This window comes from Dermochelys coriacea, chromosome 3, assembly GCF_009764565.3.
Source record: "Dermochelys coriacea isolate rDerCor1 chromosome 3, rDerCor1.pri.v4, whole genome shotgun sequence".
Taxonomy (NCBI): domain Eukaryota; kingdom Metazoa; phylum Chordata; order Testudines; family Dermochelyidae; genus Dermochelys; species Dermochelys coriacea.
In genome coordinates, this window is record NC_050070.1 from 168,986,660 (window position 1) to 169,012,581 (window position 25,922).

The 25,922-nt window shown below is 39.5% G+C and overlaps 1 protein-coding gene across 1 annotated transcript in view; it reads right to left on the reverse strand.

Moving 5' to 3' along the window:
• PPP2R5A (protein phosphatase 2 regulatory subunit B'alpha) overlaps window positions 1–25,922 on the reverse strand; it is a 92,143-nt gene that overhangs the window by 35,389 nt on the left and 30,832 nt on the right. Inside the window, exons 2-3 of the mRNA XM_038397139.2 lie at window positions 16,697–16,893; window positions 3,769–3,870 (exon numbers count right to left, since the gene is read on the reverse strand). Of these exons, the coding sequence (XP_038253067.1) occupies window positions 3,769–3,870; window positions 16,697–16,893 (299 nt within the window). The remainder of the gene's footprint in view (window positions 1–3,768; window positions 3,871–16,696; window positions 16,894–25,922) is intronic.

Sequence of the window (25,922 nt, forward strand, 5' to 3'; positions counted from 1 at the left end):
ACTCAAGTTACTGTAAGTAACCTCTCCATCTTTTTCAAGCATGTGTCCCTATGGATGCTATACTGTAGGAGACTCCCAAGCAGTCAACTCAGTGAGAAGGTGGGTGCTGAGAAGGCAGGTCCAAGATGGTTAGGAGAACCCTGTCACCAAAGGTAATATCTCTGGAAACAGGTAAGCTGGTGTAATGCTTGGCAAAAGTGCGACTGGAAGACCAAGTTGCAGTCCTACAGATTTCTGCTACAGGAACATCTTTCAGTAGAGCTACAGATGTAGACTGAGCCTTAGTGAAGTGTGCTATCAACTCCAAGGGGGCTATATCCCAGCAGATTCACAACAGGTTAAAATTAGGGCTGTCGATTAATCACAGTTAACTCAAAAAAATTAATTGTACCATTAAATAGAATACCAATTGACATTTATTAAATATTTTTGGATATTTTTCTACATTTTCAAATATATTGATTTCTATTGCAACCGAATACGAAGTGTACAGCACTCATATTTTTTATTACAAATATTTGCACTGTAAAAAATGATAAAAACAGTATTTTTCAACTCACCTCATACAAGTACTGTAGTGCAAGCTCTTTATTGTGAAAGTGTAACTTACAAATGTAGATTTTTTTTTTAAACGTAACTGCACTCAAAACCAAAACAATGTAAAACTTTAGAGCCTACAAGTCCACTCACTCCTACTTCTTGTTCAGCCAATTGCTAAGGCAAACAAGTTTGTTTACATTTACAGGAGATACTGCTGCCTGCTTCTTATTTACATCACCTGAAAGTGAGAACAGGCGTTCACATGGAACTCTTGTAGCAGGCACTGCAAGGTATTTACATGCCAGATATGCGAAACATTCTTATGCCCCTTCAGGCTTTGGCCACCATTCCAGAGAACATGCTTCCATGCTGATAACTCTTATTAAAAAAAAATGCGTTAATTAAATTTGTGACTGAACTCCTTGGGGGAAACCTGTTGTCCCCCTGCTCTGTTTTACCTGCATTCTGCCATATATTTCATTTAAGAGCAGTCTCGGATGATGACCCAGCACATGCTGTTCATTTTCAGAACACTTTCACTGACTGTTTGACAAAACGTAAAGAAGGGACCAATGTGAGATTTCTAAAAATGGCTACAGCATTTCACCCAGGTTTAAGAATCTGAAGTGCCGTCCAAAATTGGAGAGGGACGAGGTGTAGAGCATGCTTTCAGAAGTCTTAAAAGAGCAACACTCAGATGCGAAAACTACAGAACCTGAACCACCAAAAAAGAAAAACAGCTGGATGAAATTATAATGGCTAGCATCACCCTCTTGAAGTGCTGCGATAGGATGTGTGTGTTCAGGTTTCTGAGGTCAAGGATCGGTCTCCATCCTCAGCCCCTCTTGGGGACTAGGAAATAGTTGAAATTGAACCCTCTTGCAACAAATTCTGGCGGAACTGGCTCAATCTCCCCCCAGGAGTAAGAGGGACAGGACCTCTTGTTTTAAGAGCTCTTTGTGAGAAGGGTCCCTGAAAAGAGATGGGGAAAGGAGGAGGGAGAGAAATAGAGTGGAAACAAATGAATAGCCCATGCTGATCACCTCCAATATCCATCTGTTTGAAATAATGTGTTCCCATGCAGCAAGTGGATAGTATGCCTCTAAAGTGGGGATGGTGTCATGCAGAAAAGCATCTGGGAAAGTAGATTGCTTGAGGCCCTTGACCCTTTGAGAGATGCAAGATCTCTCTAGTGTGGGATTTATGGTGTGACCTACCTTTCTGCCTTGTTTCCCTTGAAAGAGAAAAAGAGGCTTCTTCTTAGATGTCCTAACCTGCGAAGGTGCTGCTGGAACTGCAACAGCTACTGGAGCAGCCTGAGACATTGAGGCCAATGTACCAGAGGGCAGGGAGAGGAGTGGATCCTGCTGGGGCTAGTGAGCTTTCCATTAGAAGGTTCTTAAGTCTAGCCTTTGTCTTTTCTAGACCTGCCTTTAAACCCTGTGCAGACCATACATTTTGGGTAGGCGTCTCCGAGGCAGTGGAGGCATCTCCAATGCCCATCGCTATGGGGCAAAGACCAGTGGGAAGTCTGGCAGGGCTTAAACCTCAGGGTCTTCTGCATAACCTGGAGTGCTAAAGGACTAAAAACATGGGTTCTAACAAGAAAAAAAAAGGGGGGGGGGGGAAGCCCCCTTCTAAACAGAACAGGAGTGAAGAAATAAAATAACTGAACTAAAGAAAAAAAAGAAAATATCTATGTTAAGAGAAATGGGAAGCTGAGAACAATGGAGATGCAACTGCTTTGTCTCAAGCCAGAGGCGGTCGAGAAGGAGGTGAGTGGAGCAGCTTCATGACTGCTTATACGCCTTTATTTGGAAGCACGAGGTGCTGCTCTGCATAGATCCACAGACACTGCTTTGCAGTCTCTGGTAGAGAGCGCACACACACACACACCCCCCCCCCATAGGGTGGAGCGCCCATAGGAATATATAATCTAAGAAGAACTGAGCATGTCAAGAGAAACATATCACTTCTATAGGGAGAGGCAGATCTCTGTCTTATGCCTGCAAGTGAACTTCACAGGCATTTCTAAGTTCTAACTCCTGATGGACCAAAGTCCTTTGATATAGCTGATCTATGTACTTACTGTATGTAGGAGTCATCTGCTCTAATCTCCTTCCTTTCATCAAGCCTCTCACTCATTGCAATTATAGCTATTTCTCATGCAGGTAAAATTCAGTCAAAGACATTTTCCTTTCCCCCAGGGGGCTAATAGTTATTAGGAACCTTAGGCTGAATGGTCAGTGCTTAGGGAAATTTGTATTTTTAACATGACTAAGCATCCAAATACTGCCTTGAACAAGTACTTTTTGTAGAGAATATTCATGGCACTATTTTCTGTTATTTAACTAAAGTAGCACAATTATGGATTACAGTGTCAAAAAGTGGCATTTGAAATCACCAAATGATATGTAGTGGTGCGTACCAAGTAGTATAATTATCTGCTCCCTATTGATTTAATGCAAGAGGACCCTGCCCCCCAAACCAGGCTAATGTATGGTCACTACATGCAATCAGAACCCTGCTGACTACAATCTATGTTTGCTTGTTCAAACAAACAGTCATGTGGGGGAAAAAAAAAAAAACTATCACAAATCAATCGTGATTAATAGAGCACTGCTACAAAGTCATGAGGTTGGTACAGGAGTGAAACAATGAAATAACTCGCCAACTGTTATCCAACTACAATGCCTGTATTGTAGGCTTTGGGGAGCAGGGGGAGGGGAAGAAGAGGGAGATATTCGTCTTGCTCAATAGAAAAATTAAGTCTATTGCTTCTTTTTTTTCTTTTAAACTATCAAAAGGAAAAAAACTCATTTGTTGATATACATCTGTACTTTAGTTAAACCATACAGAAAACCCACTATTAAGTGTACAAAATATGCAACGCTTAAAGATGATTGTGATAAAAGTGAAGCCAAAATATTGCTATATTGTACATGAAACACATATGCCAGATTTTCAGCTATGATAGGATAATAAAAATAAGAGGGGCTTGGTTTCAAGAATCAAAACACATCTAACTCCTTTCTGAGGGGCTCATGTGTGTAAGTGTGGCAGAAAGATGCATTTAAACTTTTTCAAAAAATAATCCAACTGTTTCTAAATTTAGAAGGGGGAATGACAAGCTGATGCAATAAATTGTTCTTTCCGAGAAATATCCATCAGAATACATCACCATTTAGTTTCTACATTTCAAGAATGGTTGAAAAAGTAATCCCAGACCTGTATGTGAGGCCAGGAAACTTCAGGAGTAGGTTCATCTTCTTCTGGATCAAAATCTGGATTATCACTTGGTGGAAGTGTTCTGAAAATATTAGAACTAATCTGCAAAGAAAAAAAATTGATTACTTGTAGTGTTGCTCATGAAATTTCAAAAGCCCACCCTAAACAATTGCCTTTATCTAATATCAAGATGAACTGAAACAAGAATGTTTTTGAACAACTGTTTTGCCCTTTTCTTTTCACCTTTGCATTATTATCAGTTCCAAATATTCAAAAGTCATGAGTCAGGCCCCAGAAAATCACAAGACTTTTTAAAAATTAGGTTAATTTTGTCTTTAGGTGTTCAGTTTTCTGGGCATTTGGGCTGCATTTTCAAGCTGTTATTTGCAAACATGAGAACTAGAAACTTCTTTCTTTCTAATTAAAAGCTGAAATTTTCACATAATTACTTGGTTGCAAGAACTGGGCTTTAAGTAAAACATCAAACTTGCATAACTTGCAATAAAAATTGTGGATTAGCAGCACTACATTTGAATGTAAGGAAGACCCTTCCACAAATATTTCTACTTGTTATTACATTAGAAATGTCAAATCTTTACTGTCTCTTGCTTGAAGATCTTACAAAGTTTGAAGAACAGCAAAAATTATGTTACACACAGCTGTAAGTCTTAGTTTTAGGACAGACTACAATTTAGAAAAATTAAAAGATGCAGTTTTACAAGCATTTTCAGATCTAAGCCAGTCATCTTACAGAAAGGACAGTGCAAGGACCTTCTCAGAAACACAAGGAATCTTCTTCAGGAATTTTCCCCAAGCCCACTGAAGTTTAGACAAGAGAACAAAAATGTTTCAGTAGTCAAAAAGAAAACAGATATCTTTGTTTGCCTGAGAGAATCCGCTTCACACTGTTCATGTTAAATAGTATTTTTGAAAATCTGATTGAGAATTCCAAGTTGATTTTGTATTTTGCCCTTTCCGTTATTCCTTCAAGGACCATTTGGCTCAATTTTTCCAGGTACAACTTTCAATTTTCTTTAGCCTATTGGGTCCAAGGAAATAGAGATTTTCAAAAGGGACAAATAGCAGTCAGGCACCAAAAGCTGCCACTTATGCCTTTGAAAAAGTGCCCAAAGTGATCAGACAGATTAATCTCTCCAGTTCAACACCATGCCAAGATCAAATTCCCCCTCTTTTCAGTGATCCTTCTTCCAAGGCATGACTGTGGAACAAGCAAATCTCCTTTTAGAAACTGGAGTTATACAACTTGTTACAGAGTCTTAACCAGGAAAAAGGTTTATAATACATTGGGAATAAGAAAATTGCAGAAAGTTGGAGGAAAAGGATGTCCAAATTTAATTTCACAACTTTTAAAAAACATCTCAGAAAGATGAGTTAGTACATGAGAAGTACTCTTAGGTATATTATCCCAACCCTAAATTCATTCTTGGTTCAGGGTTCACAATAGCATTTAACTTCAAAAAGGGGAACTACATAAAAATGAGGAAACTAATTAAACAGAAATTACAAGGAACAGTCATAAGAGTGAAATGTCTGCAAGTTGCATGGAAATGATTTAAACACACCACAAGAAAGGCTCAAATGAAATGTATACCCCACTTTTAAAACAAAACAAAACAAAAAAAACAAAAAAAAAAAACCGAGAGCCAAAAATGTGCCACCATAGCTAAAGAGAATAAAAGAGGCAGAGACCAAAAAAAATCCTTTAAAAATTGGGAAAATACTATAAAAAGAAAAACTAGTCCCCAGTCTAGAAGAAAGTCATTCAAGATGGACTCATTGTCCACTCCTACCCTGGAGCAAGACCGCCAAAGTTTGGAGCTGGGTCTTGCTGCAAATATATCTATTTCCAGATAAACTCACAGGGAGAAAATGTCATTTACTACAGAGTTCTTGAGTGCTACTTCTGCTGATCAAGTAAAATCTCTGCTCAGCTAATCTGCCAGTAGTATATATTTTCCTTATCTGCAAAGTAGAGAGCTATAGGATAAGTTTGCTGTACTATGCACCTTTCCCACAGTGCTCACCCAAATACATTCACGTAAAGTACTGCTGTGACGTTATTGATAGCTACCAAAACGCTCTCCATGTCGAGGGCGAAAGGACTTGAGATACCAATATATTGGTCTTAATTCTAACACACAGATATGGATTTTTCCTCCCAGAAATTCCACTGACCATGAATAATCAAATTCTTGTAATGAGTTCCCCAGCCAAAATTGGAAGCATCTGAGATGACTGTGGCCAATGGAGCCAGAGAGTTAATGCTGAAATGTCTTAAAAGAAGTTACATTCAAATCCATCATGAGATATAGGAACACAACTCTAGATAGTGGTAGTTTCATAAACATGATGTCTATATTTGGAATGGTCTTGCTAGCCAGTGTTGTAGAGGCCTCGTCTTTAGATGTGCATATGGAGATATGTACATCAAGGTCATAAGGTCCATCAGCTTAAGGAACATCGCTGTTTGACATGAGTTCTCCTGAGTATTACTATTACTCTAAACATCTTTCTTCTGGAAGAAAAAAAAGCTGCCCCAATAAAATTGTCATCTGGGTTGTAGCTGTGTACGACGTCTTCCAATATATCTTGAACCCTAGTGTTTGGAAATGTGTTATCTGTATCATAACTTTTGCTTGATTCCCCTAGGAGCACACCTCAATGAATCAATCATCCAAATAAGGGTAGACATGTATACTCTGACATCTCCTATGTGCTGCTGCAAGGTACTTTATGAATACTCAAGATGCTTGAGATAGGCACAATGGAAGCCACTTATTAATGATCTCCTCTAACACTAAGCAATCTTAGTCACAACAGTAATTAACCTTTTCAATTGGAAAGTCTGACTGAGATGTGAAAATATGTATCCTATAAATCAAATGCCTCAAACCAGTGCTCTGTAGATAAGACAGACATGACAGAAACTAGGGTAAGCATGTGGAATTTGAGCTGATGAGTAAATTTAACTTCTCTGAAGGTCTAGAATGGGTTGGAGGCCTCCATCTCAGGGGTCAGAAATTACCTGAAAAAAATTCCTTCCTCTGAAATTTCCTCTATGGCATGTGACTCAAGTAGAGAAACTTTTGATCTTAGTAAATTCCCGTGAAGAGGATCCCTGAAGAGAGATAAGGAATGAACAAGGGATGATGGAGAAAAAGATAGTGTTTAACTGAATGGAGCAGCACTACTGGATGATCTCCAAGATCACTGGATGCGGTGATAGTCATCTAAGAAAGTTTCCGAATTTAAGGGAAGACAGACAGGTTTATAACTGGTCTGGGATTTTTGTTCATCTTGTCAAACCTGAAGCTGGTGAAGAGGAAGATTATGCAGCAGATCTCCCTTTAGCTCGTTGTTTGTAGGTCTGCATGTCTGCTGATGCTGAACATGGGCCTCTTACAATTGTTTCTTTTGAAATGAACAGAGAGTAGAGAGACAGTTAACCCAAATCTTTTCCGAGTCATCTGAGAAATCCTATAGATCTTGCAATAGACCTGATGTCTTTCAGTTTCTCTAGAGCTTCATCTGATATACAGCTGAACAGCTAGACACCATTAAATGGTGTCAAGTATCACAGGGGTAGCCGTGTTAGTCTGTGTCCACAAAAACATCTGAGGAAGTAGTTTTTTTACCCATGAAAGCTTATGCCCAAATAAATCTGTTAGTCTTTAAGATGCCACATTGTTTTTACCATTAAATGGAGATCTATTTGGGGTTCTTGTTTTTGGAATAACTGCAGGAGCATTCACAAACATGGTAAGGAGAAGCCCCTTAAAGTAATTGTGAATGGTGCATCAAAAGTACAGAAAGATGCTCTTAATATGTGCTAAGCAGGTAATTGATCTTTGATAAGGACTTTGGCTAGTTTTCTCTGGTCTTCCAGCAGTGACTGGGCAAAACAGTACTATTTCCTCCCATTGGTAATATTGGTATCTGGACACTACTGCTTCATAGTTTCCAATTCTAATAGTGCCTGGTGTAGCAGAGAACAAATATTTTCTACTCAGAGTATCTACCACCTTCTTACTCTCTGTCTGAAAGCGTAGAGTGGACTCAACCCCCTTTTGCTCTTAGAATGGCAGTTTCCACTACCAATTAATTTGAAGCTGAGTAGGTCTGGAAAAACAACCGCCCTGAAGATGCAGCTTGTATAATTTGTCTGATTTCTTAGCAACTGCTGGTTTAGATGATGGATTTAACCAGGTTTATTTAGATATACTTTTAGTGTCAAGAAGCAGCAAGGTATCTTACTTCTGGAAGGCAAACCCAGAATATCCAGAACTGGGTGTGTCATTGTCTCTGATGGTACTGAAAGGATCTTTAAGATAGTAGTTATTTCTAAGCTTTCCAAGAAAGGGAGATGATGCACACCCACACATTTGAAGATGTTTTATCATCAAGATCTGGATCTGTGTACAGATGTTTCACAGACACCTCTAGTTCTTTAGATAGAGTACCTGGGACAAGTAAAAGGAGAGACTGTTTTCTTGGTACCAGCAAGAGTGATTGATCTGGTCAGGATGATTCTGGGGAGGGCCATTTTCCTTGAACCACTTTTGGGAGAAGGCTCCCTTTCTTCAGGCCTTTTAAATTCAGGGGAACACACAGGGAAAGGCCAATATGGCCACAATAGCCATGACGATATCTCCTCAGACTTGCCAGTATTCAGTTGGGAATTCCTTAATATACTCCATATGGGAGGGAGGGTAATCTCGCAGTCGGAAACAGAGTGCCTCAATAACACTCATAACACCATCTAGTTCCCTGATCTAATTCGTGGAAAAGGAACAACTGTACCTACTACCCTGCTTTAACTGCTAGTTCATTCTCCTTCCTACAATGCTGTGCATATTAACATAATAGCCATACTGGGTCATGCCAATGGTCCACCTAGCCCAATATCCTGTCTTCTGTCAGTGACCAATGCCAGATGCTTCAGAGGGAATGAACAGAATAGGCAATCACTGAGTAATCCATCCCCTGTCATCCACTCCCACCTTCTGGCAAACAGAGGCAAGGAAAACGCAGAGCATAGGGTAGCATCCCTGACCATCTTGGCTAAAAGCCACTGATGGACATATCCTCCATGAACTTATCAAGTTTTTTTGAATCCTGTGGCTAGTTTAGCATTCACAACATCCCCTGGCAACAAGTTCCATAGGTTGACTGTGCTTTGTGTGGTTTTTTGTTTTGTTTTTTTTAAACCTGCTGCCTGTTAATTTCATTGGGTGACCCCCAGTGTTCCCTCTAATTTTTTATGTCCATGTGCATAATGAATTTTGTTATGTGCACCAATATGGAGGTGATGTGTGGCAGGGGTGGGGGTCCAGGGGTTTGGAGTATGGGAGGAGGCTCAGGACCGGGACTGAGGGGTGAAGGCTCTGGGGTGGTGCCAGGGATGAGGGGCTTGGGGTGCAGAAGAGGGCTCAGGGCCAGGGCAGAGGATTGAGGTGCCGGGGATGAGGGGTTTGGGGTACAGGCTGCCCCAGGGCTGCAGCAGGGAGAGTGGGCTCCCCCAAGCCCGCTCTCGCTGCAGCAGCTCAGGGCTGGGGGAGGGGCACTCCACAGCCTGGCAACTCCAGCAGGGCTTGGCCAGGGGTGCGGCATCCTCCCAGTCTGTGCCGCCCTTGATAGCCTGCTGCCACGTGGCCTTGATAGCCTGGCCATGCAGTTTAGAGGGAAACTTAGTGACCCCTGTTTTTTGGGTTATGTGAAAGAGTAAATAACATTTCCTCCACACCAGTCAAGATATCATACACCTCTATCATATCCCCTCTTAGTTGTCTCTTTTCCAAGCTGAAATGTCTGTATGAGGAGATATTAAAAGACCTTAATACTATTAATTTAAACATTAATATTAATTCATGTTAATTATTAATATTAATTGAATATTATTAAACATATCCATATCAAACATTAAATGGGAGATATTAAAAAGACTCTAATCATTTTTGTTGCCCTTCTCTGTACCTTTTCCAATTCTAATATATATATTTTTTGAGATTGGGTGACCAGAATTGCACACAGTTTTCAAGGCTTGTGTGTATTATCAATTTATATAGAGGTATTATGATGCTTTCTGCCTTTTTATCTATCCCTTTCCTAATGGTTCCTAACATTGGGAGCTGCTGCCGCCTTTTTTTTTTTTTTTTTTTTTTTTTTTGAGACTGCTGCTGCACATTCAGTGGATATTTTCAGAGAACTATCCACAATGACTCCAAGATCTCTTTTTTTGAGTGGTAACAGCTAATTTAGACCCTAAATTTGTAAGTATAGTTGGCCATATCATTACTTTGCATTTATCAGCACTGACTTTCATCTGCCATTTTGTTGCCCAGTCACCCAATATTGTGAGATCCTTTTGTTACTCTTCACAGTCTGCTTTGGAATTATCTTGAGAAAAAAAAAGACTGAGCATCTGCCACCAAAGGTACTGACTGTGGACATTACCACCATCCTGCAAGTCATTCAGGCCTATAACATGTGCATTATCTTCAATTCAGGCTTCTCACTAGATCCTCACATCCAGGCTATGTCTAAATCTTGCTGATTCTTTCTGAACTGCTCAAAAATAAGGTCTCTCTCATCCACCCATCCATCCAGTTAAAACTCATCCAAGCTCTCATCTTGTGTCTTGATTACTGTAACTTTTTTTCTTCTGGCCTTGACAAATGCAATCTTGCCCCACTCATATGCATTCAGAATGCTGCTGCAAAGATCATTTTCCTAGTTTGTTTTAATCATTTCACCTTTGTGATTTCTTACACTGGCTCCTGCATTTCTATCATATCAAACATAAGCTGCTTGTATTCACTTTCAAGGCCTTTCATAGTCAATCCCCATCCTACTCATCATCTCTTATTCACTACTGAGCTGTGGATGCTTACCTCTGATCGGCCCACGATACCAGCCTCTATCGTTCACTTGTTACATTTTCCAACAAGCAAGCACCTTTGTGCTTTTTCCCCATGATTTCCCACATGCACGGAGCTGCTCCCTGCAAACAGTTGCAATGCTACCTCATTACCCAAATTCAGAATCTTCCTCAAAAACTCTCCTTTGCCTACAAAAATACTTGATAAAGTTTAGACTGCTGGTATGTAGAGCCCACTACCTATATTACTGACCAATACTGCCTCATTGTTCACTTGTACTCCCCCATGTGTATCTATCGATTGTCTCTTGCTTTATATTTAGATTAGGCTTGGCAAATTGGTCAACTGACCAGTCAAATAATGTCAACTGACAACCTATTTGACTGCCGTCAAATATTTCAGCAACAATGCTGATGCAAACCATGGCCTACCATTTTGACTGCACCATGGTGCTATCTGTTGCTAGCTTACCTAAACATCTTGCTCACTTATGTTATTACATGCTAATGCTACCTGTATTGAAAAAACTGAACATCTTGATTGACTGGAATCTTCTAGAATAAGCATTGTATGTATGTATATCTTTATTTGTATACCAGGCCATTAACGTACATGGTGGTTTACAAAGCACAACAAACAAGTTAAGAGACGCGGTTCCTATCCTGAAGAGTGTACAGTCTAAAATGACTTGATAAAACATATTGTAATTAACTCAAAAAGGAATGGGGGAGAGATAGGAGGGTTCACAGTTATTAAACCTCCCTCCTCCAACACAACGAAAAGATGCAAAGCTATTAAGCTGCCTACCTCAGATAAGCACATTTTAAATGACATTTTTTTTTAATAGTTCCTCTGTGTTTGGTTTATTTCTGTTTAATTTTATTTTTCTTTTTTTGTAACTGTTCAGTCTTGAATAATGTTAACATTTAAATGATGACCTTGAAAAAAAGTAGTAATTAAACCTTCATTTTTTAGAACATCATTTCATTATATTTTGCATTTTTCTGAGTTTACAAAAACTAAATTACTTAACTTAGTTATTTTATTAGGCATAAGTATCTAAGGCTAAGCCTACTGGAGACCATAAAGTCTTACTCTTTGTTACTGTTCTAATAAATTAGTGCTTTAAAATAGTTGACTATTTCTGACATTTGACAATATCTGACCAGTGTCTGAGTGGCCAATTGACTGCTTATTTTTGGACCAGTCAAATGCCCAACCTATGCTGAGTACACTTAGATGGTTAAAATTACTAGCAGCCACCTGAAATCCCATCTACACTAATACTGCTATTATTTACTGCAACCAACAGGGCTGAAACGGTAGTGGTAACAGTAGGACATTTTTGGCACAAAAGCCTAATGCATAAACACCCCTGGTATCACTAATGTTAAGGTCACTAGAATACAATACAGTCCCAGTTCTTTCTGCTGACAAAAAAAAAAAAAAAAAAAAAAAAAAAACAGTACAGGTAATGCCAGCCAACTACATATACTATTAATTCAATCTTCTGTCTGAATCTTCATCTGGACTATTTACACCAGGTTTTATCAAACTATGTGGCAATTCTCACTGGTGGGGCGTGATGGATAATAAGATCTAATACGATTAAAAGTTAATTTAGACAACCTTTAGGAAAAAATGGCTTGACCCTTAATCCTGTCTGCAAAAGCTACAGACAGCATTAGGGGAGCTTCTGAATGATTTGGTCTTGTCCAGGTAGCATGAAAGAGCCTCGACTACAACAAGAGAGTGCAATTGTGTTTGCCCCTTGTTTCAGTGGGGTTTGGGGATGAAAAACTGAGAAATTAATCAACTGATTTAAATGAAAATCAGACACAATCTTCAGCAGGAACTTGAGGTGAGACTTAAGAGTCACCTTATCTTTATGGAACACTGTAAAATGGACCTGCCATAAGGGTCTGAATTTCCCCTACCCTATAACAGATGTTATTTATAGATACTAAAAAGTCAGTATTCACAGACCAACGGGGTGAAAGGGGGAATAAAGGCAGTTTGCTAGGGGTTCAAAACAGGTCTCCATTAAGCCAGATAACAGTCTGTTGCAGTTTTAGGAAAGAATAGGCTCTCAGATTGAAGGAAAAACAAAAATCATAGAAATGTAGGGCTAGAAGGTCATCTGGTGCAGACTCCTGTGCTGAGGCAGGGCCACGTATACCTAGGCCATTCCCTACAGCTGTTTGTCTAACCTGTTTTTAAAAACCTCCAGTGACAGGGATTCCACAACAGCTTTAGGAAATCTATTCCAGTGCTTAGCTTAGCTACCTAAATATCTTACCTACACTCCCTTACTGCAGATTAAGCCCATTACTTCTTGTCCTACCTCCAGTGGCCATGGAGAATGAATGATCACAGACCTCTTTAGAACAGCCCTTAACATATTTGAAAATTTATCAGGTTCTCCTCTCAGTTTTCTTTTCTCAAGATTAAAACTTGCCTCGCGTTTTTAACTCTTCCTCACAAATCAGATTTTCTAAACCTTTTATCATATTTGTTGCTCTCCCCTAGACTCTACAATTTTCCCACATCTTAAAGTGTGGCACCCAGAACTGGACACAATACTCCAGCTAAGGCCTCACCAGTGCCAGGAAAAGTGGGAAAACTACCTCCCCTACCTTATATACGACACTCCTGTTAATATACTCCAAAATACTAGCCGTTTTTGCCACCGACACATAACGTTGGCTCATATTCAATTTGTGATCCACTTTAACTCCCAGATCCTTTTCTGCAGTACTAGTGCCTATCCAGTTATTCTCCATTTTGCACAAGTGCATTTGATTTTTCTTTAAAGTTCACAACTTTGCACTTGTCTTCATTGAATTTCTTCTTGTTAATTTCAGACCAATTCTCCAAAATGCTTCCAACCCCTCCCAGTCGGTGTCATTCACAAATTTTCATCAGACTCTCCACTCCACTCTCCAAGTCATTAATGAAAATGTCTGTCCTGGGTCTGGCCATTGACCCAGGACCGACTAGATATGTCCTCCCAGTTAGACAGTGAATCACTGATAACTCCTGGAGTATGATCTTTCAACCAGTTATGTACCCACCTTCAAATAATTTCATCTAGACCACATTTCTGTAGTTTATGAGAAGGTCATGTGGGACTGTGTTAAAAGCCTTACTAAAAGCGAAATCTATCAAATTTACTGCTCTCCCCCGTCAACCTGGCCAATAACCCTGTTAAAGAAGGATATTGGTCGGTTGGAATGATTTGTTCCTGACAAATCCATGTTGGCTATTATGTTATCTTATGTTATCTCTTGGTGCTTACAAATTGATTGTTAAATGATGTGTTTCAGTATCTTTCCAGGCATCAAAGATAGGGTAACTGACCTATCATTCCCCCATTTCTCTTCCCACCCCCCACCCCCGTCTTTCTAGATACATGTACTATGTTTGCCCTTCTCCAGTCCTCCAGGACCTCACCAGTCCTCCATGAGTTCTCAAACATAATTGCTAACAGTTCCAAGAGTTCTTCAACTAGTTCCCAAGTACCCTAGGTTGATTCCATTACGCCCTGTGGCAACTTGAATATATCTAACTTATCTCAATATTATTTAACCTGTTCTTTCCTTGTTTTGGCTCGTGTTCCTTCCCCCTTGTTAATATTAATTGTGTTAAGCATCTAGTCACAGTTAATCTTTTTAGTGAAGACTGAAGCAAAATAAGCATTAAACACCTCAGCCTTCCTGATATCATTATTAGCTCTCCTTCCCTCTAAGTAGTGAGCTACACTTTTCATCTTTCTCTTGCTTCTAGCATATTTAAAAACTTCTTACTGCTTTTTATGTCCCTTGCTACATGTAACTCATTTTGTGCCTTAACCTTTCTGATTTTGTCCCTATATGCTTGTGCTATTCTTTTGTATTCATCTTTAGCAATTTGTCTACGTTTTCCCTTTTTGTACAATTCCCTTTTTGATTTTCAGGTCATTATAAATAAATGAGACCTTTGAGGACTCTAGCAACTGGAGGTGGGGAAAATATAGTAGGACTTTGCATGGGCGAATGTGCAGACATTGCTGATAAATATATACTTAGAGCTGATAAAGTCCAAAATGTTTTAAAGATAGTTAATATTCTAGAATAGCAGAAACAGGGGCTTCCACACGAGACAGGTGACACTGCACTGCATAAATAGAAAACCTCTTCCATTCTGCTATATGAATCAGCCAAGTAGACGTTTCTTCTGCTCTTTACCAAAGCGAAGAATGGGATTTTTCTTGCACTACCTCCCCTGGAATCTCCAAGTAGCAGGTCATGTGTTGCAGGAGGTCTGAAAAGATCCTAAAATCAACCACCTGTCTAGGAGTAGAAGGGATGAATGCCTCTTTGGTCAAGGAAGAATATATTGCTGTTGGAATTAATATTCCATTTCCTTCAGGTACTCTTCCTTACTGCCATGTTCGTGCTGGTGCAGTCTGAGGCTGTAGACACTGATCCTCTTGAGTAGATCTACAATGTCTCATGAAAGAGGGAGATTTAATTATTGAGGTTGGCAGTTGAGGAAGGTTTCCTATCTGGTTGTCCCCAAGGAGCCCAATAAGGCCAAGACAGTATGTTTTAAGGATAAGTGGCTAGGGGCTATATTTGTGGAAACCAGGGTGGATGTTTCTCATGAGATCCAAAAAGGGTGGAGGAGATACTCTACTGAAAATGCTTCTTCTTGTATTTCTGGTTGACTCTCCCAGATCATATCTTCAGTAGATCTCCATGAGTTTATCTGATTCATCATGCTGTCTTCTGTCTCAACTTTCTGAACTCAATGCCTTTTTCCCCTCTGACTACTTTTCAATTAACTTTTCATTCTACTCCCCTATATACCTGTCCTCCACCCAACAGTCTTCCTAATGGCCACTTCACTGTACTTGACCCTCTTCTACTGCCTAATGCCAGTTTTCTTCACCTTAAACACCCAGCTAGAATCTCTCAATTGTTGAGGAGAGAAAGGAAAATTTAGTTAGTTTTACAGCAGGAAAGTGGAAAAAAATTAGGTTCAACAAAGTATGAGGAAGAATTATTCTATAACTGGATGGTAGACCATACTTATGAAGTTGTTGTCAATCCGTCAGTATTACTACTACATTTCAAAGTCACAATGACAGACTGATGTTTTACAGATCCCTGTATGCGAAAGAGAGCTAAGAACATTTTTTTCCTCTTATATTAAAGTCTTCAAACTGTTGCTCAGAAGAGTATAGATGGGTAAATTAAAAGAGCTATCAGTCAATCAAGATTTAAATACATGCAATATGTATGTCAAAAACAAAAAAGTGAATGAGAAGCACAGAGATTGCTTTGAAATACAAACATCTCTTCCTTACATAAGAGCAGAAAAAAACAGTTACTGTAGTTAACTGTAAATAATTTGTTTGTTTTATGACCACAGTAATTTACAGAAAGAGCTCTGCAGTACACATCAGTTTATGCTGACTCTAGACTATACAGTTACACCTAAACGATTTAAGGTAGTTGTAAGTGCATTTACTCTGAGTAGGACCTGTTCCTTCCTCCTTGTAGAGAGACTTCCTTTCTACTGATTCTAACTTCAATGAGAATTTCTCCCTGAGTTTTAGCTCCGATACTCACCCTTAAGAGTTCATACATCTATTGCAATTCTCAAGTAAGGAAGCAATGGCAGAACAACTCAAACGTTCTCATTTTCTGAACCTTGTGGGATCTTTTTTCAGCTTGTCCAGAAGCTAACTTTCTTCATACGTCACATCTAAAAATTTAGCTATATTGCATTTACCATGCTATATCAAATAAAGCAACTTTTCAGATTTGACAAATTCAGCAAAGCTTTCTAAATAATTCTTTAGGCTGTTTGAGTTGATTACTAATGAACTATATTAAATTTACAGGCAGTGTCAGCCATGGCAATGCTCTACAACTACTGTAACAATATAAATTCAGACAGAAGCTAATGATCAGTAAGAAATGTTTTATTTAGTTTTAAATATATCAAATAAATAAATATGTTCAACTCCAGTTTTTACTTACCATTTTCACTATGTCAGCATATGCTGACTCAACAATCACACCACGAGTTGTTGAAACGTATTCAACCAATTCATTCAATGTGGCTCTCTTAATTTCTTTGCTCTTCAGGTCTGAAACAGAGTCCATGAAGTCAAACAGTATACAACACTGCTGTAACTTCTGACAAAAGAGACCTTGCTGTTCATTTGAGGTGGCATCTATAAGCAGAAAAAAAAAAGCCACTTAAGTTTTTAGAAACTGAAGCATTGATTTCTAAATATCGTATCAGCCATAACTCAGTATTAATAAGGAAAATTAGTTTTGGGTGGCAAGCAAGAGAGATTAATGTTCAATACTGTCACATCTAAAATCAAAGTTGTTTGTGCCACTAACATGAAATTTAACTGAGGGTTTGATAACATATCCACAATGAGTAAGAGATTTGAAATGGGGAATATATAAAATGTAATTAATATAGAGAGAAATTACACTTCTAAAAACTAATGTATTCTACACACAAAAAAAAATTAAAACAAGCACCCACCCTCCCACCAATCACCATGGAACTAACCACTCAATCATATGATTTGTTGCATTCCATCCACTAATTCTTTATTACATTGTCTATTTAAAAATTAAAAAATTTGGAGGGCCAATACCTTGTTTTTTTACCCATATATAAAACTCTTGCCATCATAGGATGAATGTATCAGTGGAGAATTGACCCCGGTATTTCACAGAAATATTTTATCCTGGATTTTCACATCTTAGACTAGAGAAATTTAATAAGTTAATTTATTTTACTATTTAAATTCTCCAGTTTGAACAATTTGTGATCACTTAAGACCATATGTTTCTCATGACTATGACAGCATTTTCATAAAGCATCAGTTTTTGTATGCCTTCCCAGCCCACTAACTGAGCGAAATTCTTCCATTAATGCTACAATTTGGATCTGTGGCAGAGTGATTTTAATAGTTTTAGAGTATTAGTTAATTGCTAAACCATATTAAACTTACTGGAAAATAAATATTTTTTGTTCAAAATATTGTGACCCTCTAACTTTTGCATACAAAGTCACAACAAAATCAGGCACAGTTGTTATGGTTATTGATAAATCAATTCAATTTCACACCACTTAACTAAATTTAACAGGGGGAAGAAATTTCCCTTTTCTCACTAATTGTTGTTTGTATTCTGGCAACACCAGTATGAAAGAGTCCCCTCATCTCTCAGTCATTTAAAATATTATGCCATGCTGCAGAATTTTCACTCCCATTTCTCTCTCTGAGCACAAAGGCAGGCTAACCCAACTGAGAGTTTTCAGAAATGGAAAGCAGCTGTAGTTAGCCTACACTACCTTGACTATCTGATCAATATTAGTAAGTCCCGTGGAGTGTCCAGACTGGTATTGCAACATCATAAAATAAGCAAGTCAGTAGAAGGAAAAACTAGCTTGGTAACTTCTTCGCTGAAGATATTCAGAATTCTTACTCTTGTGACATGCTACCAGACTGAGCCATGCAGGAAACTCCCCTTGCTCTTAAGGTTTTTGGCCCTCTGCAATTAGGCCAGCTGAAGGGCTTTAAGGACAGTCTTAGATATCTCAAAAGCCCCCAAATATTTCCATAATTCTTTTTAAAAGTGAGAATTAAGAGTTCTCCTAAACTCCAATTACATACAAATAAGTTTGTACAGACACCATCATTGCAAAATTCACTCTTGAAAGCAAGTAGCGATATCCCAATAACGTGAAATAATAAAAACTGTAGAGTGAAAAAACAGTTAAATCCAAGGGTTAAATGAGGGACAAGAGTGCAAACAACTTGGCCCTTCCCCCCTCCGCGGCTCAGTGCAGTAGGAATCATCCTGAAAGACAACCCCTGAAGGTGGAAGAAGAATGCAAGCTCCACATTCTTCAGAAATAGATTCTATGGGAAGAAAATGAAGTGGGATTCCTTCCTACAGGTCATGTCTGAATAACAATGCTTGAAAATGTATTTAGCACAGATAACGTGGCTGACTGAAATTTTCCTGTGACAAGCAATCGGAGCTCTCCTGTTTAGTGACCTCCAGACCTAGACGCAACTATATCAGATCCAAGGACAGCTATATCACAACAGACACCCCCTCAGGCATCTCCTCTTCTAGTGACAGCATTTCCATGAAATAGATGTTTAAAAAAAAAAAAAAAGAAGAAAAAGAGCACCCACCCGTTTGTGCTTTTGAAGTCTGTATTTTGCTTCAAGTAGAATCCACAGGTTCTCTTACTGGAAGAGACCCTACTCTTGTGATGGAAGACTCAAAGATTAAATGAATCACTTTGGCCATGAAATTTTGGACAAGTCCATGGCATCATCCTTTACAGTAAAAACTGGTCCATAGAGCCTGAAGTTACTTCCACCTTGAAAATTATCTTGTATGTAAAGTACTTAATATTAAGACAAAGCCCATCTCAACCATTTTGTCAGGTACTATTTGTCACCCAGGACTCAGAGGTCTTTTAATGCTGGATTCAAATCCCTGTCTGAGCTTGGTAACAGGGATTACAGAGATATTAAACTTCCATCAATTAGATTGTGATAAAATGGGGAAAAAATCCTGCCAAATTAAACTAGAACAATCTCCATAAATTGTAATCTGACAAGTAAAGACTGATAGTCTGTGCATACAAAAGAAAGGTCCCCAAGACCTGTTCAAACACCATTGCAGATGGTTCACATTCAAAACCATGCGACTCTTATAGACTCCTGCCAAGATGTCAGGAGTTGGGAGACCCGACTGGGGATAACATATCTATTGTTCTGTACCCTATTTGGAATTAATTGCATTCATGCACTGAGATGGAGTGAAGCACTCTAATTGTCCAAAGCAACATTCTCAACCTATCAGGATGGAACTCTGCCATGCAAAGGAGAATAGGAATCATCCATCTGGGACTCTAGAACAATAAAATTATGCCCCACAACCTTGACCAAGACTTTGATACCAGAAGTACAGGTGAATTGCCACACACTCCTCCTTTCCCAGTGAATGGAGAAAGCATCCCTCACTAGCAGAATTTTCCCTCAAAGAGAAACAAAGATCACTGGTGGTGTATCTTTATGTGAGTGGCATGCCTCTGGTCACTATTCCAAGACCAAGAAGCCATCAGCACAGGTCTACCACAGATCTACTCATTCTGAGAGATATTTCTTGTCCATCTTGCTGAGTAAGTAGTCACCATAAGAGTTTTGAGAGAGAGAGAGAGAGAGTCCATTCTCACTCCTGAGGGGTCATCTACATAGGTGGCACAGACCAGTATCTGTGAAAGATATAGAATACAGAAGTCTAATGACCCAATGATTTCTCGTTTTGTGATAAAACATACCCCCTTTCTGCATCCATGGCTGCCCCATTTTCAGAGCCTTGATGTACAGTTAGAGTTTCTGGAAACCCCAGGTGATCTCCAGAAAGAAGAAAATCCCTTCTGTCTGAGCCTCCCTCCTAAATTGAATGCATATAAGTTACAATAGTCTGAATGAATGGGCATGAGTGTACAAGATATACTGTGGTAAAAGCATTGGTGGCCATCTGAACCTATCTAAATTAGTATTTCCACCACATGTTAAATCATGGGAAGAATTTTTGCAGCAAAGACAACACCTTAAATAAAAAGGGAAAACACATATGTATTTATTGTAAGGTAGAGACTGCCAATAAAAAAAAAATTCAATTTAATGTGGGGGTTAAAAATTTGAAATATAATAATTGGGGAAGATGCTTCTAAAAAGTGAAAGTAAAGCAAAAAGTAAAAAACACCACATTGCTGCACTCTATTTTTACTGTCAACTTATTTTGATAGTAGGCTACAAATATCTATTTACCTTGATGTATAATGTATTTTGTACGATACCAAGATACTAAAGTGATGTGAGCTTCCTAAATATTTTGAATACACAGATGAACTAAATTACTTAACTCACTATTAAAATAATTTGTATTGGCAGTGGTTTTTAAGGGTTTTTAAAGTAAAAATTCACTATACAAACTTTTCACCTTACTTATTTCCTGATATGAGGCTAAAGTAACTAACTAGTTTAAAAAAAAAAAATTACATTAGTTATGAAGCCTTTCCTTTCTAGAAGAGTATTTACCAAATCAGGTTTACAATTTTTATTTTTTGCTCAGAGCTTCTGTTTAAATATGTCCTCAGGCAGGTAATTAAAAGTTTGCTCTCCTGCAGAGGTAATGAAGTAAACATCCATCAGCTTCAGTTAACAGTTGATCCATAAAACTATACTGACTGGAAGTATTACACTAGGCAAGTACAGTGTAAGCCACCCTGCATGTTTGAAAGAAAAGGTTACCAAGCCTTCCCATTTTGCCGGGAGTCTCCCAGAATCAGGCTCTATCTTCCAGAGGCTACTGAAGCCAAACTAGGAGATTTTAAGTGCTAAAAGTCCGGCAGCACAGCGAGGCTAAGGCAGACTCCCTGCTGCTCCTGGAAGTGCCTGGCACGTCCCTAGGGGTCTCCCCACGCTGCACCCGCCCCGAGCCACCAACTCCGCAGCACCCATTGGCTGGGAAATGCAGCCAATGGGAGCTGTGGGGGTGGTACCTGTGGGCAGGGGAAGAGCACGGAGAGCCCCTGGTCCCCCTTGCTTAGGAGCCACTGCCAGAGGGATATGCTGGTTGCTTTCAGGAGCTGCCTGAGATAAGCACTGCCTGGCTGGAACCTGCACACCCCTTCCCGCACCCCTGCCCCAGCCCAGAGCCCACCTCCCCTCCTGCACCCAAACTCGCTCCCAGAGCCTGCACCTCAACCCCCTGCCCCAGCCCAGAGCGGGTACCCCCTCCCGCATGCAAACTCCCTCTCAGAGCCCACATCCCACACTCCCTCCCACGCCCCACACCCCCTCCAAGGGCTTTCACCCAAACCCCCGGCCACAGGCTGGTGAAAGTGAGTGAGGGTGGGAGGGAGTGAGCAATAATGGGAGGGGATATGGAGTGAGCGGGGGCAGGGCCTCGGAGAAGGGATGGGGCAGGGATGTTTGGGTTTGTGCCATTAGACAGTTGCCATATTGAGAGAGGATAACTTAACATCTTGAACACCATTGTGCACCACAGGAAAAAAAATTCTTAGATTGTTACTGAAGATCACAGTTCAAACAAAACTATAACTCAATCTGAAAGTATCAACAGTTCTCAGAATAAGAGGCAATTATGAGAGAGTAATTAGAATGAGTGTTTAACAGCATATGTATTAAAATGAGTCAAAGCTACAGTTTCTATTACAGAGTTGCAAAATATTATAAACCCAATTTTTCAGTAATGCCCAAGTCACTGTTAAATTTATCTGCAAGCAAAAGGCAAATCTGATCTTAATTAAGTCACACATCTTAATATAAGTAGAACATTTATTTTTAGTTCTAGAATAGCACAAAGTCTGCCTACCCTTGTGGTTTTCGTGATCTCCCACATCTCCCAGTAGAATGTTTCTATTGATAGAAAACTTCTATACATAATGTTTGAACAGTTTACCAGACACATATTAGCTAGATGCAGATACAAAAAGATTTGGGGGAATGGGGAGACAAAACCAAGATCCAGGAACAGTTCTTGGAGAAGGCCAGTTTAGTCCTCGTCCAAGTGCTAAACAGGGAAAGGGGCTGACATTTTACCAAGAATCCTGGAACCCCTGCTTGGGAGTTAAATCTTTCTATCGCACTCTGGCAAGATTACATATAATAAAGCTGAATTACAAATATAATCGGCTTCTTAAAAACAGTGAAAGGAACAAACCCACTCACGGTTTGTCAGACACATGAAAGTGGAAAAATGTATAATAGATTTAGAAAATTATTTCTGAAGCAGATTGTAATCTAAACAGAATTTGTACAGAGAAAGGATGACTCTAGGGAAATAACTGCATTTTGTCTCCCGAGCAAAGAGGATCAACCTACTCCTCATTTTCAAGTAAAGAAATGGAAGCTGAATTTTAGAAAAGGAGAGTTATGATTAGTTTATCATGTACTTGGATTCTATAGTGATAATGCTGTACAAATGCCTGTAAGTAAAAAACAGCCATGTGCCCTTTTGACTCTCCTTGCTACCATGTCTCACACACCATTTTTTATTTTATGTCATATTTGCAGAATCTCTTATTTCTGTGTATACACTATCACAAAATCCTCATTTCAATTTCTACCCTTTTAAATTTCTCACTCCCTCATTTTTACTTATTCATATTTCCTTTCCCATCCCATACCACATGATGCCGCCACCTCCAATACACTTGTGAATGCTCCAGAAAGAACCAGTAAGTAAATGGAATTTGTGCTCCTAAAGTAAAAGACACTTCTGAAAATCCCCCCCAAAATCTTCAAGTTTTTTGTTGCTTCAGCAACCCTGCAAAACTCTGAAAAAGACAAGGTTCAGAGAGATGGTGAATCAAATGCACGTTTCCTAACTTTTCAAGAAACAGCTATTCACCTCTGCTTGTTCATAGACTTATCGTATATACTCTATCATAAGCCGATTAGTTTATAAGCCAACCCCCCCCCCCAAGATGGATAAATAAAAATGGAAAATGTTTATGACCCCTTCATAAGCCGACCCTATAATTCAGGGGTCAGCAAACTCTGGATCCTGGGCCATCAGGATAAGCTGCTGGCAGGCCGAGATGGTTTGTTTACCTAGAGCGTCCGCAGGCACAGAGGTAAACAAAAAAGTGTCCCGGCATGCCAGCTGCTTACCCTGATGGGCCGGGGCAGCAACTGGTGGGGAAATTTTTTTGGGGGGGAGGAAAGGAGGGAAGCTGGGGGTCAGGGTAGTAACTCCTGTGACTACCCCCAACATGACCCCACCCCTAGCTCGGGACCCCCACGCTCTCCCCATCCCATCCCTTCCCACCTTATCAGGGGAAGATGTCTCTGGCCTGGCTGGAGCTGGTCCGGCAGGCCAGACCAGGTAGCGCAGCCACAGCATGTTCCAGTAGGCTGGGCTGGGCAGCATGGCTGCAGGGTGCTCTGGCGGGCCGGGCAGCGTGGCCACAGACAGCTCTGGGGGGTGGGGCTGAGCGGCATGGCTGCAGCCTGCCAGCCATGGAGCTGCAGCTCCTTTGAAGGCTGGAGGGAGAGTAGAGTAGTGTGGCCAGAACTGGAGAGTCTCTGGCCCCTCCTCTTCCCTTCTGGCTCTGCTGGCTGTGATGCCTCTCCTCGCTCCCTCCGTTTGGGGGAGGGGCTGTGTCCCATCTCTCCCTCTCTATACCCGTTCATAAACCGACCCCTTCTCTGGTGCTTCCCTTTTTTTTCTAAAAAAATTCAGCTTATGAACGAGTATATACGGTAAGTACTCTTGGTAGAAAAAAAATGTAAACGTTGATTTAGTGTAGCTGGATTTTATTAGTCAAGCATAAACTTGAATCTTGTATACAAGTTTTTGCCAAGTACAGCATAAGGTACAAAACCCCATAGTTTAATAAGAGTATTCAGTTGAGTAATCTGATATACTTGAAAAAATGGTAGACAATACAATTCCCTTCATTGTTTTGTTTTGTTCAAAAGTAAGTTTCCAACTTCAATCTTTTTAAAAACAGCAACATCACACCAACCATTTGATATTAATTCAAAAAAGGAAGGTGTTGCGTCTGATAGAATGCTCTCTGTTACCATTTAAGCAATATGCATACTAAGTTTGTGGACTGAAATGCCTCTGGGTTTATCCCAGCTTCTCATTTCACCCTGAAAATTCAAAAATCAAGGTATTAGAATACTGTGTTCTCTTTTTGCAATCTACCAATCTTAAGACCTATTAATTCATCATAAGCAGCAGAACATTCAGTAATTTTTTTAGAAGGCTCACTATCATCTTTTAGAAGAATTTATCCTACACTTTAGCAATGTTAATTCTGCAATTTATTTACAGAACAAAATTTACAGGATTTGTATATAAAAAGGCTAACTGAGTTTAGAAATAAAAGTACAAGGTAACTCCTATTAGTGTTACACATAGTTAAGTAGGGCTGTCAAGCAATTAAAAAAATTAATTGCAATTAATCACACTGTTAAACAATAGAATACCATTTATTTAAATACTTTTGGATGTTTTCTACATTTTCAAATATATTTCAATTACAACAGAGAATACAAAGTGTACAGTGCTCACTTAATATTTATTTTTGATTACAAGTATTGCACTGTAAAAAACAAAATAGTATTTTTCAATTCACTTCATACAAGTACTGTAGTGCAAGCTCTTTATCATGAAAATTGAACTTACAAAAGAAGAATTATGTACAGAAAACTGCATTCAAAAATAAAACAAAGTAAAATTTTAGAGCCCAAGTCCACTCAGTCCTACTTCTTGTTCAGGCAATCGCTCAGACAAACAAGTTTGTTTGCATTTGCAGGAGATAATGCTGCCCACTTCTTGTTTACAATGTCACCTGAAAGTGAGAACAAATGTTTTCATGGCACTTTTGTAGCTGGCCTCGCAAGATTTTTACGTGCCATATGCGCTAAAGATTCATACCTCACTTTATGCTTCAACCACCATTCCAGAGGACACGCATCCATGCTGATGATGGGTTCTGCTCGATAACAATCCAAAGCAGTGCGGACCACCGCATGTTCATTTTCATAATCTGAGTCAGATGCCACCAGCAGAAGGTTGATTTTCTTTTTTGATGGTTCAGTTTCCGTAGTTTCCACACTGGAGTGTTGCTCTTTTAAGACTTCTGAAAGCATGTCCCACACCTCGTCTCTCTTAAATTTTGGACGGCACTTCAGATTCTTAAACCTTGGGTCGAGTGCTGTAGCTATTTTTAGAAATCTCACATTGGTACTTTCTTTGCGTTTTGTCAAATCTGCAGCGAAAGCGTTCTGAAAGCGAACAGCATGTGCTGGGTCATCATCCAAGACTGCTATAATATGAAATATATGGCAGAATGTGGGTAAAACAAAGCAGGGGACAGACAAGTCTCCCCGAAGGAGTTCAGTCACAAATTTAATTAATGCATTAATTTTTTTTTAAAACAAGCATCATCAGCATGGAAGCATGTCCTCTGGAATGGTGGCCGAAGCCTGAAGGGGCATACAAATGCTTAGTATATCTGGCACATAAATAACTTGCAATGCTGGCTTCAAAAGTGCCATGCAAATGCCTGTTCTAAGACTTGTTTGTCTTAGCGACTGGCTGAACAAGAAGTAGGACTGAGTGGATTTATAGGCACTAAAGTTTTACATTGGTTTTGTTTTTGAGCGTA